The 18984-nt window shown below is 59.9% G+C and overlaps 1 protein-coding gene across 3 annotated transcripts in view; it reads left to right on the top strand.

Moving 5' to 3' along the window:
- The window catches only part of CNTFR (ciliary neurotrophic factor receptor), a 240118-nt gene extending 222264 nt beyond the window's left edge, over window positions 1-17854 (top strand). For all 3 annotated transcript variants that reach the window (XM_006026552.3, XM_025207502.1, XM_025207503.1), the window contains exons 7-9: window positions 11854-12034; window positions 15730-15874; window positions 16729-17854. In XM_006026552.3, coding sequence (XP_006026614.1) covers window positions 11854-12034; window positions 15730-15874; window position 16729 — 327 coding nt within the window. In that variant the 3' untranslated portion in view covers window positions 16730-17854. The remainder of the gene's footprint in view (window positions 1-11853; window positions 12035-15729; window positions 15875-16728) is intronic.
- The last annotated feature ends 1130 nt before the right edge of the window (window positions 17855-18984 follow it).

Genomic DNA, 18984 nt, shown 5'->3' with positions numbered 1-18984 from the left:
AAGATAAGCCCAGCAGCAGGCCTCAATGACAGCAGCATCCTCCCGCTGCTGGAGACAGGCCCCTGACACAGGTGATAAGCGCTTAAGTGGAAAAGGTGCTAAAGAGGGGACATGAGAGCAGTCTTCAAATACCTGAACAGCTGCCAGACAGAAGGAAAGCAGCTTTTATCTCTTGCTGCAAAGAGCAGAATGGAGCAGCGCTGGAAGCTGCTGCAAAGCAGGCGTAGGTCTGGGTATCAGGAAACACTTCTTCACCGTTGGAGCAGAGAGGCGGCGGGATAGATGCCAGGGCGTGGGGGGACTCTCCATCACTGGAGGTGTCCGGGCTGGTTTGCACAGGGCTGATCCTGCCTCAGGCAGGGATCTCTGCAGCTCCCTGCCAGCCCCACTGCTCTGGGATGTCGATAATGTCTATACCAAACCTCCTTTCACTCAGAGGGTGAAACAGGACTTGCAGCAGGGTCCGATGCACTTAGCAAAGAGCAGGACTGAGAACCGGGACCGGGGGGATAGAATCTCGCCCAGGGCTGATGCCATGGAAGGTGCAGCTTGCAGCGGCTGGCATTGGCATACATGTTGGGGACAGTGAAGGGCAATCCCCGCTGCAGACATAAGGATGCATATTGAAGGTGGCTGAAGGTTGATGGCCGCTGCTGGTGCTGGGATACTTGTTGGGAGCACTGGGGGGCATAGAGATGCATACTGGGATTGCTGGGATGCCCTGGCCATGCCTGGTATAAGGACAGGGGGCAGTCCCCAGGGCGCGCATACAGGCTGCTCACTGAGGGTGGTAGGGAGTGATGGCTGGTCCTGGCATAGGTATATCCATCGAGATACACGCCATCCCTCACTCATCGCACCCTGCAGAGCTGCCTAGCACCGGCAAAGGAGCTAAATCTTTCGACCTTTGATTCCCAGCCTTGTCGTTCCAACACAGAGCAAAGCATGTTCACCCAGGCCCAGGACATGTCAGCAAGTGATGGGGGAGCTGGCTCTGGGGGGGCTAAGAGCAGAGCATCTCCATTTGCTGCAGCCATCTCCAGGTTGGATCAGGCTTAAGCAACACATGCACACGCACATGCATGCACAGACACACTCTTGATTGCGTGTGCACGCCCGCAGTCACGAGTCCCTGCCCTGCCCGCCATGCCTGCATACCTGCTCCCATGCATGACCACACACATGCACACATGTGCTGGAACACCGACTGGCACGTGCACACACGCAGTCAAGTCCTCCCCTTCCTTCTACACTGCTTGCAAAACTGGCCTCCCCCATTGCTTAAGGACACACCTGGCTTTATTTGGGGGAGTTTTCCCACCAACAGGCAGCAGCGGCTGGACCATGTGAGAGAAGTTGCCCCCTTTTTGCAGGGTTTGCTTGCTAGAAAACCTGGCAGTCTGCACTCCGGGCTGCACCAGGGTACACTCAAGGGATGCTTGGTGTTCCCTGGCGTGCAGGCTGCTGGGCTCTGCGCGTTTCGGATGGCCGACACTAGCAAACCCCCTCCCAGATTGCAGAGGCGAGGCAGAAAGAACCACTCAAATTCGTGTTTGGTGGTGAAAGCTCAGGAGTTCGTTGCCACCTGGATGAGTGGATGTGTTTAACCATCAGCCCAATGCAGACACACAAGCCCATGCCCGGCAGCAAGGGGACACGTGAGCTACGATCCCTGATGCCGCTGCAAAAAACAGGTCTCGTGGCTCTGATATTTATAGCCTAAGTGCCCTAGTCTCATGGCAGTTTTTATCTACCCTCCATCGAGATGCCCCCTTGTACTTGTCCCTCTTGCCAAGTTCGCACCCGGCACCTTCAGTCCTTTTTATCCCGGCTTCTTCCTTTCCATTACTTCTCGGGTTATTCAGCGGCTGCTTCTGCTGCTCCCTCCTTTGAATCAGCTTCTTCACTCAGGACTGCGCTTTTGTCTTCTCTGTTTCTTATCGAGTCGTTCAGTGCTCGTGAGGCCGGCTCAGAGCTTTAGCTTAAATAGCTATGGCTTAACATAACCGGGACTCCTACAACCCCATCTCCCCATTCTCCGCCCAAAACTCCCTCCGTCGCTGCCAAGCGGTCACCTGCGGTCACAGCAGTGGGAGCCCTAGTGCAGCCAACACACCTGCAGCCTTTGAAAGGCAAGCCCGTGTCCTTTCATAGGGAAGTCTTAGTGGAAGGGAGCTGCAGAGGTTGCATCTAGTCCAAGCCCTGCCTGCCGCAGAGCCAGTCATGTCCAAAATAGCCCAGACAAACCATCACCGAAACTCAACGTACAACTACCCTCAACCCTGACGCAACACCAGACATCACACCCGAACCTGCTGCAGGGAAAGCAGAGGGACCGCGGCAGCCAGCAACGTAAAAGGTTGTTAATATACACTCAAAAGATCCCAGACAGGCCGTGTCCCCGCTGCCGGGGAAGGCAAACCCCCCAGTCCGGACCAATGTGAGTGGGGGGGAAATCCCTGCCTACCCCCAATGCAGCGTCAGTCTGAGCCTGAGTGCAGGGGCAAGACCCTCCAGCCAGGACCCTGTGAGGTTGGTGCCAGCAGGAGCATTGGCACAGCCCCGTCCCATCCCCAGCCTGGGCTGCAGCAGCTTCTAAAACCCCCTGACACATGGAGCTGAAAAGGCAGGGAGGGAGCAACCAGCACAGCCCAGAAACCTGGAAAACCCCCATAGCAGAGCACGGGCATCGCTGCACCTCGATCATCCCTGCCCGGGGCTGCCCAACTTCTCCCTGACACCCCCAGTGACGGAGGTGACTAGGCCTCCCCTGATCCAGGTTCAATGTGGTGACATTCAAAACAATCTTGTGGTGGCAAGAAAATCAGAGCTGTCTGGGTCACTCCTGCAGCAGGGAAGGGCTCTGCATCTCTCGGGATGTGCCCAGGTTCTTAGCTGGACTAAGGCTCAGATTTGGACTGGAGAAGTGCAAATCTCATGAGGCAGTTGCAAAGTCCTGCACTTAGGAGGGAGCAATCCCCTGCACCGGGGCAGGCTGGGGGTGACGGGCTGGGCAGCAGCTCTGCAGAAAAGGACCTGGGGGGACAGGGGACAAGAAAATGGATAGGAGCCAGCAGTGTGCCCTTGGTGCCAAGAAAGCTAAGGGTGTCCTGGGCTGCATTGGTAGGAGCATTGCCAGCAGATCGAGGGACGTGATTCCTCCCCTCTATTCAGCATGGGGGAGGCCACATCTGGAGTCCTGTGTCCAGCTGTGGGCCCCCACTACAGAAAGGATGTGGACACTGGAGAGAGTCCAGTGGAGGGCAAATGGAAATGGTTGTGGGGCTGGGGGACAGGACTGGTGAGGAGAGGCTGGAGGAAATGGGCTGATTGAGTCTGCAGAAGAGAAGACCGAGGGGGATTGAATAGCAGCCTTCACCTCCCTGCCGGGGGGTGCAAAGAGGATGGAGCTGGGCTGGTTTCAGTGGGGGCAGATGACAGGACAAGGAGCAATGAGCTCAAGCTGCAGCAAGGGAAGTTGAGGTTGGATATAAGGAAAAACTTTCTCACGAGAAGGGTGGTGAAGCACTGGACCAGGCTCCCCAGAGAGGGGGTGGAGTCTCCATCCTTGGAGGGTTTGAAGACCCGGGTAGACAAAGCCCTGGCTGGGATGATGTAGCTGGGGCTGGTCCTGGTTGGAGCCGGGGGTTGGACTGGATGACTCCTGAGGTCCCTTCAGTCCTCATTGTCTGTGATTCTCTGATCTATTTGGCACCGAGTCTGATCTGTGCAGCGCCGGCCACGTCACTGCCCCGTGTTACTCCTTGCCCCCAGCGCAGCAGCTGTGGTCGACCGGGCGCACATCGCTGCCCTTCAATGGCGAGGGGAGGCGTGCAGATAATTGATTTTTCACTTCGCTGGCTAAGCCCAAGCGCGGCAGAAAAATCCCCTTTCAGGCCGAGCAGAAGGCTTCGCTGTGTTTTGGAGCGTGGAGGCAGGGGGTTGCATTTTGATTTCATGACCTTTAGGCAAATCTGGGCTCGAGACGGCGTTGGGAAACCAAAGAAGGCTTTGTTTGGCCTTGTTCTTTTGGGTCTTCTCCGGCTGAGCTGCTTTGCTGCGGCTGCATCTTACCCCAGGCTGCGTTTCTTGGGGAATAAAGTGTTTGGGCCAAACATGTCAGGCACCTGCACCAGTAAGTATTGACCTTGGCTGTGCCCTTGAGTGTCTCCAGCCTGATGAGTTGTTCTGAAAACAGAGGCCAGGCACGGTGTGAGCATCATGTACCTCTGGGGGGGCTCTGGGGTGCCCAAATATTCAGGCTTTCCGGGAACATCCATGGGGTCGGATGCAGAACCTGACCCAATAAGCGGCTGCTCTTGTATCTGCTATGCAAAGGTGTCTGGATCTGGTTTGTCACGGGAGAGAAGGGCCCAGCAGGGAGCAGGGGCATATGCAGCGGCTGTTACTCCCTCCACGGCTAGCAAGGCAGGGGATAAGACTGGAGCACAGCAAAGACCTGCCAACCCAGTGGACCTGGGAGACCCACATCTTTCCTGGCTCCCGTGGCATCTCGCAGGTGCCCACCACTCTGCCACCAAGACGCTTGGCACGGAGAACAGCCGCAATTGTGGGTAGCTGAGAAGCATCCCGCAGCGTGTGGGCAGTGTCCAAAAGAAGAGAGAGGCTGGAAACAGGGCAGAAAAGGCTCCCCTGAGCACGAGACTCCCAGGGGAACCTCATTGGCATGAACCCTGTTGCTTTCAGATAAAAAAAGCCAGGAAAATGAGTGGTTCTGCAATGGCATTTTCCCTTCGGGCCCCTCCAGATGTGCAGGTAAAAGCATGGTGGGATCTGATGCATGAGGCACATAAGCATCTGGGAGCCCCCTCAGTTGATCCAGACTCCCAGTCCCGGGGGCACGGATCAGCTGTGGGTTCATGCACCCCTGCTCCGCTGGCTGATGAAGCTCCCAGCCATAGGGGCAGACCCGGCCCCACACTGGATTAAAGGTGTGATGTATTTTTTCACGTCTCCAGTTTTGGCGTATTGTCTCAGGCCTCTTAAGGCGATGTCATGGCCAGTGTGAAGAGCGTAAAGGCTACCAGGTAGCATTGTAAATGGACACGAGTGATAGAAGGGCGTGATAGAAACCAGCCACAAAGTTATTCCATGTTTATTGTGGAATAACTTCGTGGCTTGTTCCCTGTTTTTTCACGCCATTCGCCGATTGAACACGTAGCCAGGTTACAACTTGAGACATGACTCGCTGGTTAATCACACCGTAAGTGTAATGTATGGCTGGGACTTTTGCTTTAGAAATACCAGGATCACCGGCTTGGGTGCAGGGGGTTGCACCGGTTGCTGGTGGATCTGTATATCCATACACATATCCCGCGTGGGCATGTACACTCGTGGCAGGGAGTGCTGCACTTCGAACACACCTCCAACACATCAGCGGAGCCGTCGCTTCAATGAACAGATGTCCTCAGAGCCAAAGACCCTGAGCCAGGCATTACCTGCACCTCTTCACCTCTTCGTGTTAGGCCAGCCCCTGCTGAGCCCAAGTGTCTGAGTCTTATTTTGGTTTATTCTGCACCTCTTCATCCCCTTCGTGTTAGGCCAGCCGATGCTGAGTCCATGTGTGAAAGTCTTCTTTTGGTTTACCGCGGGTTTATTTCAGTTGGATTTGTGATTTCTATGAAACCCGTGCTAATCTAGGAGGAGCAGTGAGGAGGTGGCATGCATGAGACCTCCTGCTCTTTCATGGTGCTTACAGCAGCACCGTGGGGGAAGACAGTGCTGCTATCTCCATTTTACAAGGGGGAAACTGAGGCACAAAGAGCCTACATGACTTGCCCAAGGGCATAGAGTGGTCTGTAGAAGGGTGTGGGCTCAGGCCCATCTTGGACCCATCCTCCCTGCCTCTCCCACTCTCACTCTCGCCGGGACAGGGAGGCTTGGCTTGGGAAGCAGAAGTAGCTCCATGCCACCTGGCGCCACACTTGGGAGTTTTATACCCTGATTGCTGGGCTCAGAGATCAAGCCTGGAAACCCCAACCAGGGGCTGAATGTTTGTGCCCTGAACTCTTGCGGTGTCCTCCCTCCGTGGGACCTTCGGTGGCCACAGTCTCCAGGGCTGACCAGAGCTGTGCTCATCCTGGGAGAATTTCAGAGCTCCACCACGTTTGTCTTGGTTTTCTCCTGGAAAATGGGGTCTTGGCTCCATTCGGCCTTGCCTGGCCTGGGAAAGTTGGCTTTCACTTGGGGGCCTCCGGAAATCTGAAATGGTCCAGTTGCAAAACGCCGCGGCGGTGCCTTGGGGAAGGGAGGCTGGGTCGCCGCAGAGGCCGGAGGAGATCAGCAAACCCGATAAGAGGGTTAGGAAATGTAACCGATGAGGAAAGGTTGAAGGAATTCGCTCTGTTTAGTCTAGAAAGGAGAAGGCTGAAGGGGGGTGTGAAATCATAGAAATCCTACAGCCGTGGGGCCGGACGGGAGCGCCGGGGTCACATCTAGTCCAAGCAGGATCAGCCCTGTCCAAAGCAGCCTGGACATGTCCGTTGTCCAACCTCTGAGCAAAACTGCCATCAAACCTGACGCCCAGGCATCACACCCAACACCCAGACATCACGCCCCACACCCAGACATCACGCCCCACACCCAGGCATCACACCCGACACCCAGGCATCACGCCCCACACCCAGACATCACGCCCCACACCCAGGCATCACACCCAACTGCTCCCGGGAAAGCTGGGGGACCGCAGTGGCCAACGTCCTGCTGCTGCACAGGGGGTTCATAGACACTCCAGAGACCCCAGAGGAAGGGAAACACCTCCCCCCAGTCCAGACCAGTCTGACCAGGGAAGAAAACCCCCTGCTGACCCCCAGTGTGGCATCGATCTGACTCTGAGCACAGGGCAAGCCCCTCCAGCCAGGCCCCTGCGGGGTTGGTGCCAGCAGGAGCATTGGCACAGCCCAGCCCCTTCCCCAGCCTGGGCTGCACTGCCTCTGAGAGAGGCTTAAACACACCCTTCCAGGATGCAAAAGACTTTTGGGAGGTGTTTTACCAAGGGCAGCACCCATGGTAAGGGGCTAAATCAGCAGCTGATACAAAAGAGTTGAGGTTTGCTCTAGGGAACGCGGATGCTCAGGGAAACCTTCCAGCGAGAAGGGCCGTTTGGCAGTGCAAGAGAGACCCGGTAAGGCTGTGGGACCTCCTTTGTGGGGTTTCCAGGGGTGGGTTAAGCTGACACCTTCCTTGCTGGCATGGTCTGGGGGTGTTGCCCTGGAGCAGAGACCCGTCCCCTTCCCTCCCAGCCCAGCAGCTCTGTGCGCTCTGGCTCCCGGGAGCCTGGTTCTTCTCCCCTCTCAAGCCAAGATACCCCACCGACATCCTCTTCCCTCTTCAGGGCGGGTGAAGGGCCTGCAAATTAAAGACCCCTTGCTCTGCCCTTTGATGCTGCATCTCTTGTTCCTCTCACCTTGCTTTGTCACTCTGCCAGACGGGCCGGATCCCGTCCCCAGCTTGGGGAACAGGGGTGAAGTCCAATCCCTGTTACACCGTTGCCAGCATTGCAATAGCAAACGATGTGTAGCTTGGCAGCTGCCCCCTCCATCCCCACCCCCACCAGGGCCAGGGTGGTGAATACCGTCCTCCTCATTCTGTGGACGGGGAAACTGAGGCACAGAGAGGGAGGAAAGGACATGACCAAGGCCACCCAGTGGGTCAGTGGCAGAGCTGAGATTACCTCTGGCCTGCCCCCAGCCCCCCACTAGTCCTGCTCTGCCCCCCAAACTGCACCGGCTGCTTGGCAGAGGGCTGAGAGCGGGTCCGCACCCCAGCAACAAGGGGCTGGGATGAACCGGCCCTGCCCCACACTGCCCGGCTCAGCCATCCTGAGCATAAGGCACGTGTCCCGTGTCGTCCTCCCAGCTCAGCCTGTGCGCTGGTGAGCAGGTATGTCACAGGTATGTCATAGGTATGTCATAGGAGTCGTAGCGCTGGAAGGGACCTCCTGAGGTCAACCCCCTGCCTGAGGCAGGACGCGTCGGCCCAGCCATCCCCGAAATGGGGCGACGTGCTGCACCCACCCCGCGTCTGTCTGCAGGGAGGCTGCAGCAGAGGAAACCTGGCCTAGGGGTAGCGGGGGAGGCCAGGACCATTCAAACCCTGGAAGAGCGCAGGCTGGGGTGGCGGCGGGGGTCTCCGACCATCACGGCGAGCTGTCAGCGTGGCCGTGGACGGCTGAATGCCCCATTTCAAGGGGCTCGGGATCTTTTTGCAATGCTAATGGCCCCGCAGCGCGCCGGCGATTGATCCCTCGTTAATCTCGGCCCGGCTTTGCGGCCGGCCCCAGCGACTTTTGGCAGGTGCACAAAGCGCGGACCCCCGCCCGAGAGCGTTTCCATGCCTGCCTTTTGTCCCCCAGTGGCAGAGCCGCGGATTAAAGGCTCCCCCCACCCTCCCTTTGATGCCGCGTCTCTCGCCCTCCCTCCCACCCGCCTTGGGCTCTGGGCTGGATCCCATCTCCAGCTCGCCATGAGCTTGCCTGACCTCAGCCATGCCAGCCCGAGCGCTAGCCCCAGAGCATGGGAGCTCATCCCCTTCCAAAGGGCCTGTCCCCTGCCAAAACCCTGTGGGTTTTCTTGTTGTGCTCAGAAACCCCCCAGCCCTGAGTGGGCCCTGCTCTGGCTCTGGACGTGGGCAGGGGCTTTTTTCTTGGCATGCATTTAGCAGGGGCATGGGCAGTGCCAGCAGCTCCCCTGCATTGCTTCGTCCTGGGTTGTGCAAGGGTTTGCAGAGGGGATGTGAGAGATTCTTTGGGTTTGGGGTAGGCTGCAAATATGGGGGACGGGACTGGCCCAGACACCCCTCTCCATCCCAGGCTTGGGCCCATCTGCTGGGCATGTGCCGTGCTGCCTCTCTGCTCTGCCGCTGGCCTGAATTGTGCCCAGCAAAGCACCGGCAGGGTCGGGTCTTCAGCAACCCATGACTCTGGGGTCAGCGAATGGAGCTGACCTGTCTGCCCGCTGGGCACCAGCACAGGGCAGGGGGCTCTGGCATGCAGACGGGTCTGGTTTGCCAGGGAGGGGCTGGCCCTGGAGGGAGCTGGGGTCCCAGCCCTGAGACAGGTGGGCACTGATCACGCTAAACCAGGGGCATTGCAGAGCCTGGAGCAGCGCTGGTGCAGCTGGGTTGCCCCGTGTCTTGCTTGGCACCGACGGGGTCCGGGTGACCTGCACAGCCCTGAAGAGCACCAGGTTGCAGCCACCACTGTCTGCAGCCATCATACCAGGGCCTGATTTCCCCCTACCCATAAGCACATCCCCTGCCCGGCACTGTTAATTATCAGGGGTTGGGGTTAATTGCTGTGCAGAGCGATTCGGGAAATTCGTGGGTGACCTCCAGTGGCTGCCCTGCAAGCCCCGGCTCCAGGCACCCCCTCCTCACCCGGCTCCGGCATGTGGCCGTGGGCTGGGACCCTGCCCTGGCACGAGGGCCCGGCGAGGGGTGCAGGAGCAGGGCTCGGCTGTCTGCTGTGTAAGCCCTGATCTCATCCGTTTCGTGCCCTGGAAGGGTTTTGTGAAGCCGCAGCAGAGGAGAGCAGGGGCCTGTGCCCCAGGGCCCCGATCCTGCCTGCCTCTCTCCAGCACACGGCTGAGCCTGGGAGCCCGAGGGGGACACCTGCCCATTCTGCACAGAGGAGCTGGGGACCCCCGTGCCCTCCCCGGATCTGAGCGTGCATGCTGCAGCCTCGTCTTAGGGACCTGCAGCCCTCGGGGGTCTCCTTCCTGCCCCTGGGGGCATCCAGGCTGGAGCTGAACTGGGTGGGGGGTGCTCCCCGGGGCCTGGACGGATCAGAGGTGCCCCTCTGATAAGGGTCCAGGGATGCGCTGGCACCTGCCCCAGCCCGGCTCAGCCACTTCTTCATGCCCTCCCTCCCTGCCCCGGTCCCGGGGCCCTGCAGACCACCCCCTTCCCCCCTTACTCCAGCCCCGCTGCAGCTCAGCCTTTCCCAGGCCAGGAACAAAGCCGAGCTGTTGTTGCCCTAAGCCGCCTGCAGCCAAAGGCCTTTCATCTCGGGCTCATTTCCAAATGACTAGTGACACCCGGGGCTCCGGGGCACCGTTCCAGCAGCGCTTCCCAACATCAAACGGGAACCGGGGGGAGCAGGGCAGGAGGGGGCTTACGGGAGCAGCACTCGCCTCCGGGGCCCTGGGTTGCATCGCTGGGGGGCAGGGCTGTGTGGGGGGCAACGGGGAGGGCTGGCCGGACTCGGGCTTTTCCCCCTTGCACTTGGCCCTGCAGCTGAGCTGGACACGGCCCCCCCCAGCCTGCTGCAAGGCCCCGCCGGTTCCCAGGAGCTCAGCGCCAGCCCCTCGGCTTCCTGAAGCTCCGCTGCTCCCAACACGGCAATGGGGACGGTCCAGCTCCTGGAAACACCCCCCCACGCACCTCCCCAGCCCCCAATCTATCCGAGCTGGTGAGATCCCCAGCTCTGAGCGCCCACGCTCCCGGGATCTCCCATGATGGGGTGGTGGAAGCATGCACTCATGTGCAGCCTGTGCACAGGTACACGCCAGTGCACATGTGCCCGGGGCATAGCCGCCCGTTGCAAGGACCCGAGCTACTTTGACGGGCCGCCAAGGCAGTGTTTGAACCTTTTCTTCCTGCAGCGTCAGGACATCGGTGCAGCTGGGCCTGGGGCCAGTCTTTGAGAGGTTTGGTGCACCAGGCCTGGGAATGAGGATGGTTCCTGAAGTGTTTTAGGGCAGGTCAGACACACTTGGCAGGGCTGGAGCAGGGGCTGGGCTAGATACAACCTGCTGTGAGCAGGGGATCCCACCGCTATGCTAGGTGGGGATGAGGCATCCCCAGCTCCGTGCAGGCAGAGGAGGGTGGATGTAGGATCTTGAAAAGGGGGGGTGCAATCATCACATTGAACACAACACCTATTCTTCTCCAGGTAAAAAAAAAACTAGAAGCTTTCCTTATCCTCTGGGGTCCCTTCCAGCCCAAATGTCTATGAAATCTCTTATGCCAGGGGCCTGGCATGACATTATTTGAAGCAAAATCCAATTACAGCTTCATTGTAATGCGTGCTCATTTGCTCGGCGATATATTCCATTTAAAAGCACAACAAACTCAGCAAAAATAGTCAGAGGATTGTTTCATGAGTCCAATAGTGATTATAGCTACGCGTCCATCTCTTTTTCAGCTTCATAAAACAGAAGCCAGCCGCCTTGGGCACCTTGACAGCGCATCCAACGCTTCGCGGTCGGTCATTGCCACACCTGAGTTAATGCTCACCTGATCTTAATATGACCACACCCGAGTCCAGGCTTGTAGGGAGAACTAAAAGCAGTCTGCAGGGCTGTGAAATAGAGGCGAGAAATGCCCAGGGGAGTCTGACAGACAGCAGCAGTGCAGAAGAAAGGCTGGCTGGATTAGCAGAACATGGAGACCACCGAAGAGGAGAGAGGGTCGTTAACACCTCTGGAGTGAGGAGAGATTAGCAGGAATAGCCAACAATGAGCCATGGAGTCAATTGACTCCCCCCCTCCACACTGCCTGAATAGAAATGCCACAGCCCCTCCCAGGGGTTTTGGTTTAAAGCTGGGAAGGAGCAGGAATCAAAGGGAGGTACAACTGCCGGACCCCCAACTGGGCCTGATCCTGGCACCCTCCAGCCTCCGGGCACCCGGTGAAGCCTGGTGTGCAGAGGGCAGCCCACCCCAGCAAGGAGCGACCCAAGCGGCGGTCCCTTCCCCTGCCCTCTGGCCCCTTTCTTGCTGGGAGCAGGAGCCCAAAGGCCGGGGTAGATGGGCACATCCGCCCCAGCTAGGCCTGCCCACAGTCTCCACCCACCCCAGGCCATGCTAACTGCCCCATCCCCCTCCCTGGCAGGTAGAGCTGTCGGATGGGACGTCGCACACCATCACGGACGCCTACGCGGGCAAGGAGTACATTATCCAGGTGGCCGCCAAGGACAACGACATCGGCACCTGGAGCGACTGGAGCGTGGCCGTGCATGCCACCCCCTGGACGGAGGAGCCCAAGTACCTCACCACGGAGGCCCAGGCACCAGGTGAGGGGCTGGGCCTCACGGTACAGCTCCGGGAGGGGGCAGGGAGAGGAAGGCTTGGCTGCAGGGGCCTGGGCACCAGCTCTACCAGAGCACAGAGCAGAGGAATGGGTCCCTGAAGGTCACAAGCAGGGGTATGTACAGGGCAGGGAGAAAACCCAGGAGTCCGCATGCCAAGACCCTCTGCTCTAGTTTAGGCATGCACACATGCATTCATGTGCACAGATGGGCATACATGCAGGTATGTGTGCCTGCATGTATGCGTGGCAGGGCACATATGCATGCGCCTGTGCATGAGACTCATCCAAAGCAGAAGCCACGCACCTGTGAGCACCAGGCCCTGGCAGCACTGGGTGCTGTGGGGCACCGGGCCCCGCACAGGGAGTGAGGAGAGCCCCCACAGTCCCTGCCCCATGCCCCCCATATCATGGCCTTGCCCTCCCAGTGGCAGCTCCCAGGCGTGGCACTCTCGTGCCGGGCTCCTTGCACACTCAGGCAGGCAGCACTACACTCCAGCTCTGCACAGGAGGCTGGAGATGCAGCCTCCTCGCAGACCCATCCGGGGGCTCCCGGCGCTGGGGGCAACAGTGCCATTGCCCTGACCCAGCCCACGTCTCTGCCTCTGGCTGTGCCCAGCTCGGACCTGGGCAAAGCCGTTGCCTCAGCCTTCCTCTCCAGACCTGCCTCTGTGGGTGCAGGGAGGCAGGTCTCCCCGGCAGGCATCAGGGCCCCAGCCCCGGTGCTCCTGGAGCAGGAGAGGGGCAGGGAGGGAGGCGATGGGGCTCCATGGGCTGGGACACAGGCCAAGCGGGTGGGAAAGCCGCAGCATTAACAAGCTGCTGTTTCTAGGAAGGGGCTGGGATCCCAGCCAGCTCCCCGGGGCCATTGGCCGGCGGCTTCCCAGAAGGGCCTTAGCGGGCCCATGCTGGACCCCCCACCCCAGCACGGGCTGCCGGGAGGCTGGGAAACACGTCCACGGCCCCAGCCAGTCACTGCTCCTAGCAAGGGGCTGGGGGAGGCACCAGGTCCTAGGTGCAGCTGCCTCTGGGCGTGCATGTATGTATGTGTGTGTGCGCAAGTGTATGGGTGTGCACACATGTGAATGCACATGTTTGAATGTTAGGGGGCGTGCATGGGGGTGTGAATGTGTGCACAACCCCTTAGCACTGTTGGGTAAGGGTTGCATATGTGTGCGCATGCTTGTGTGTATGTGCGCATGTGGCAGAGGGTGGGCGTATTGCTGCGTGTGTGTATGGGTGTGTACACATGTGCGCGTGTATATGTGTGAGCGTAGAGGGGGTGAGCATGCGCTCAAACCCTTAGCACTGGTGGCCCTGTGTGTGTGCATGTGTGTGTGTGTGTGCTTATGCACATGCACACATAGATCCAACGGCCCAAGATCGAACGGTCACAAACTCCGCCGTGACCGGTTCAGGCCGGACATAAGGAGGAATTTATTTACTGTCCGAGCCCCCAAGGTCTGGAATAGACTGCCGCCGGAGGTGGTCCAAGTACCTGCATTGAACACCTTCAAGACACATTTGGATGCTTATCTTGCTGGGATCCTATGACCCCTGCTGACATCCTGCCCCCGGGGCAGGGGGCTGGACTCGATAATCCCCCGGGGTCCCTTCCAGCCTGAAAGTCTATGAACTCTATGAAATATCCTCCATATGTGCTGCTCCCTCAGCGTGTGCAAACACACACGCCTGCCCACTCAGCTGGTCTCTTGCACGTGCACTTGTGCACTTCTGGCCACAGGCCCCGGTTCACCTGCAGCCCCGCCCAGGAAACACGTGACACGCTTTCCCCGCAGTGCACACGCAGCCCTGCTCACAGTTCCCGGGACAGCATGACAAGCCATGGAGCACAGCTAAGGGAAGGCAGACTCGCAATCGGCACTCCGTGTGTGTGCGTGCACCCTTCATGCACACAGATGCAGTCACGCTTACACATGCATGTGCGTGCAAGCCTCCCTTGAATGCACACACACACACACACGCAGGGCACCTCTGCCTGCTCCGCTCTCACCGCTGACACCCTGGAGGCACTGGAGCAGCCCCCTCCGGCCCCAGGCCCGGGGGGCAGCTCCAGGCTGCGTGTGCTCGCGGCACCGTCTCTGCTGACTCAGCTCCTGCCGGGTCTGGCCTCCAGCTGTTGCCCTGGCTCTGAAGCGGCTCCTGGCTCTGGCCCAGCGGCTCGGGGGGCACCGATTACATCTCCGGCCGCAGCACGAGCAGCTGTGCACGGCGCGGAGGGAGCTGACTGCTTCCACTGTCAGGGCTGGCGCTGGGGGGAGGATGGGAGCGTCGGGTCAGGATTGAAACCAGGTGTCCCCGGGGCCCGTGTACCAAGGGGACACCTCGGGGGCAATCAGTGAGACTGCGGAGGACAAGGAGGGGGCAGTGCAAGGGCTCAGGGGCACTGGACAGAGGGGAGGGAGATGCCCTGGAGTTGCTGTGACGTCACCAAGGATGTCACAGATGCTGGTTGAGTCTGATGATGTCACGTGTAGTGGGGCCCCATCCCCTTGCCGTGGCATCACGCCTGCACAGCAAGGGAGCGTTGGGAATTCGGGGATTTGTGGCAGTGGGGTAGGCACGGGATGCTGGGCTGTCCCAGGGCAGGGGCCCAAGACACACGGCCCCGCATGAGCACACGTGGTTTCACTGCAGGGCTCGGGGGCTCTGCGTGTCCATCCATCCGGGTGTCTTCGACCCTTTCGTGGTGGCCTGTCCCCCCGGGTTTGCCCATGCCTCCCTGCTCCTGGGGAGGAGGGCCCCATGGAGGCCTCGCTGTGGCTGCGAGCATCTCTCCCCGTGGGTACCACGCTCCCAGCCACGCGGCCTCTTCTGTGGGCAGAGGGTGCCCTCTCGTGGCCGCTCGCTTTAGCACACGGTCCTGCCAGGCTGGGCTGCTGGGGAGTTCATAGAGACACAGGGCCGTGGGGCTGGCGGGGAACTACGGGGATCACATCCAGCCCCAGCCCTTCCTGAGGCAGGATCAGCCCTGTGCAACCCAGCCCAGGCACATCCAGTGTCCGACCTGGGAGCAAAATGATGCCGTCAGGCCAGACGCAGCACCGAGCATCGCCCCCGACCCTGCTGCAGGGAAAGCAGGAGGACCACGGCCACCGGTGTCCTGCAAAGGGGGTGATAGATGCTCCAGAGACCCCAGGCGGGGCCATGCTGCCGCTGCAGAGAAGACTGGGAGACCCCCATAGCAGAGCACAGGCATCGCTGCACTTAGATCACCCCCTCGGTGTCTGTCCAACCTCTCCTTGACACCTCCAGTGATGGGGATCCCCCACCCCTTCCCTGGCGTCTACCCCATGGCCTCCCTGCTCCGACAGTGAAGAAGCATTTCCTAAAAAACTTCCAAGAAGAGGCAGCGGGGAGCCCCTGGGCTTGGGGCTGGATGCCCCTCACACTGATGCCCCATATGGCAGGTGCACAGGGCAGAGGGACCATGTCCAGGCCCCCTCACCCAGGCACAGAGGGATGCTGGCATTGCTGATGGTGGATGGGAGAGAAGGAGAGATAGAGGCATGGCAAGCAAGACGGTCAGCGGTGGGTGGACAGCTGCATCGAGAGAGGGGGCTGAAGCGGGTGCAGGGGCCACGATTTATGTCCCCGGGCAAAGGGGCTGCCGTGGTGGCCCCAGCCCCCCCTGCCTCCCGCTCCTCTCCCCCGCTGCAGAGACGACGACCAGCAGCACCTCGTCCTTCGTGCCGCCCCCCACCACCAAGATCTGCGACCAGGAGAAAGTCGTCGGCAGCGGGGCAGTGGCAGTGTCCTGGGCAGCTGGTCTGGTCCTGGCAGCGGCTGGCGTCCTGTTTATTTAGTGAGTATCCCCCCTCCGCGGCTCATGGGGACCTCCAGCATAAAAGCACGCCTGTCTGGGAGGGGAGAAGTCCCCACAGGTCACTGGAGAGGCTGGAGCCTGGGAGGGAGGACTGTCCGTCTCCCCGTTGTCCTCCACCCTTTCTCTCCTACCTCCAGAGACTTCTTCCATCTTTTCATCTATTTGCCTCTGCCTGCTTCCCATCCTCTTTCTTTCTCCGTCCATCCATCCTCTTTACCTCCCATCAGGTAGGATAGGGTCAGTGTTGAAGTTACCAAGATGAACGGGAGTCAGTGCTGGTGTTATCAGAGAGAACAGGGGGTGCTGGGGTTTGGGTCGAAGCGGGTTGCTGGTGGGGTTATCAGCTAGAAGGGGCAACACTGGGGTTAATGGGGCGAATGGTGATGGAAGCGGCCGTGCACTGGCCCAGCCCAGCCCAGGCTGCAGTCAGCACCCAGCGCCTCTGGAGGAGGCTTAAGGGAGCTCCCTCCTGGAGAGAAGGAGCAGGATTCATGCCGGAGCAGCTGGCAGCAAGGCCGGGTTCGTGCCCAGAGGCAGCCCCTGCAGCTCAGCCTGACAGCCCCCATGCCCCCAACCTCAGGCCCACTTCCAACCCAGGGAAGCAATGCAAAAGTCAGCAGCCGGGCTCTATCCCTTCCACTCTCGCAGAACAGCCCGGGGGCTGGCTGTGGCCACATGCACCAGCAATAACAATTAGCTGCACGGGCCTCTGGCCTCATGCCATCCAGGAGCTCAGGTGGCCTTGTGCCAGGGGTGCCCGGATGAAGGGTGGCCTGGGGGACCCCTCCGGCCGAGGGGGTTGCAGTGACCTGTGTCTCCCCTCTTGCTTGCAGATCCCCGGCCGCCACAGAGGAGGACAGCGCTCGCCCGCGTCTCTTTTCTCTTCTATTTTGCACATGTTTAGGAGGACGGATCCACATTTCTCTTCATCGCTTCACTTTCTAAAGGACAGGCCGGCCATGCCAGGGCTGGGGCAGGCGGAGAATGCCCCGCTCCCACCATGCTGCCGGGCAGGGACCTTGACCCTAGAGAGAGGAAACCACCCCCTCAGCATCCCTGGACCCCCCCAGCCCGCCCAGACCCTGCATCCCCGGAGCAGAGCGCGAGCGGCCGCGGGCGAGACGGGATCATACAGCTACAGCGCCATGCCAAAGATGACCAGCGAGCACGCGGCGCGCCCGGCGGGCACCCCCAGCCCCGTGCCTGCAAACCTGGATACTGATGGGGGGACCCATCCCCAGCCCACCCAGGGGGTCACCTCTCTTCCCCTCCAGCCCCTGCCATCCAAGCCCTGAAGAACTGGACTGGAAGCCCGGGGCAAGGGGCTAAGGCTGGAGGGCGAGCCTGGAGACACAGCCCTCTGGCCGCGGGGGTCATGGGGACGGACTCATGCATGCCAGGGGTGGGAGCAGGGGCAGGGGAGGGTCTGGGGACTTCGTTTTTTTAATGGGAGGGAAATGGAAATGAAGAGAAAGCAGCAGCAAAGCTGACACACATGCACACGCACACACACGTGCGTGTCCCCCAGGCCTGCCCACGCAAGCCACCACCTCGCACCCCTTTGCATCTCTCTCTTTTTATCACGCCCTCCCGGTCGGCGCCTCCGTGTCGGGGTCGGTCTCCTGGTTCATCGTGGACCAGTCACGTGGCCAGCATCACCCCCCGCAACACGCCGCCCTTTCCCCCTTCTTTCGCTTCCCTCCTCTTCCTCCCCAGTCCTGTTTTGTAAGGCAGCTCCCCTCTCCCGCCCGGCCCGAAGCGCAGTATTTAATCCCGTCCGCCCCAGTATTGCCCCGGTCACAGGCTGTATTTGAATTTTTTATAGATGTATATATAAAAAAAAGAGCCAAAACAGAAAAAAAAAAAAAGAAAACACACACACACACACACACACACACACACACACACATGCAAACCGTGACAACCCAGGAGAGAGGTGGTTTCATTAAACGTCGTCATTTCATGACCACCGGGCCCTGGTATTTTTTCGCCGGCGGGGTGGGTAGGGGGTTTAACCCAGCTGCACCCCAGACAGGCTCCGGGGATGACGGATGGGCTGGGAAGGTGCTAGCAGGAGCCCCTGATGCCTCCCAGGACAGGACAAGTCCCCAGGGTAGGGGGTGTCAGCAGACCCCAGCATTGCAAATAGCACCCCCAGCTCTGGGCATGGGACCGTTGGCCTTACAAGCTATGCGCTGGGGTATTAGCACGGGCATCTGTCCTGCCTGGGACGCGGGGCTTGGCCCTGCTACACCTTCACACTCAAGCTGGATAGACACCAGCTCTCGAGGTTTGACACCTTTTGAAGCACTCACTTCATAACAGGTTGGCTGTCTTTATGGCTGGATAGCCATTTTTGTGGTGCAATCCTGACTTTGCCTGTGCAGCCAGACTGCACCGATGGTGCGACGAACCGGTTCATCTTGTCGTGTATGTAACGTGGTAGCAGGGACCTTGGGTGCAGAGGTTCAGCGGGCACATCACACTGCCCACCTCCTGCAAGTACAGGAGCAAGCAAAGCAGAGGCTGCGAGGCCCGGTGGGTTGGGCTCTGCACAGCTGTGCATGGCACCAACCTGCTGTGTGCCTGGCTACTCATCCCCACCCCTTTCTGTGCCTCAGTTTCCCCTCCTGCCCCATGACTGCCTCACTCACAAGCACTTTGGGGCAGGGACTAGCTTTCTCTCAGGGTTGTGCACATCCTCTCGGGGACTAGTGTGAGTGCATGGGCACTACTAACCTGGGGGCACTCGAGGCAAGAGACATGACACGATCCTGACTATGCACGTGCGGCCAGACTGCATTTACGGGGCTCTAGGGACCTTGGGGTACATGGCCCTAGAGCCCCAGTGATGTGGCCCAGGGGCTTTTACTGCCCTCCAGGACTCAGAGTCCATGGGCAGAATCGTACCCCTCCATCTCAGGAGCTGTGGCAGCCTTCTGGGCCAGGCTGGGGCGGTCACATCAAGGCCTGGCTCCATCTCGCTAGCCAGCAAGGAGGAGGATGGCGCTGGGGCAGGAGGAGAGCCCCGCACTGTGTTGTGCCCACTCCCCCGTGCTAGCTGGGGGCTCCCAAGTGGATCCGACCCC

This window comes from Alligator sinensis, unplaced genomic scaffold, assembly GCF_000455745.1.
Source record: "Alligator sinensis unplaced genomic scaffold, ASM45574v1 scaffold783_1, whole genome shotgun sequence".
Classification (NCBI taxonomy): domain Eukaryota; kingdom Metazoa; phylum Chordata; order Crocodylia; family Alligatoridae; genus Alligator; species Alligator sinensis.
The sequence above is the reverse complement of the archived record's forward strand: the minus strand, read 5'-3'. Positions and strand labels throughout refer to the sequence as shown.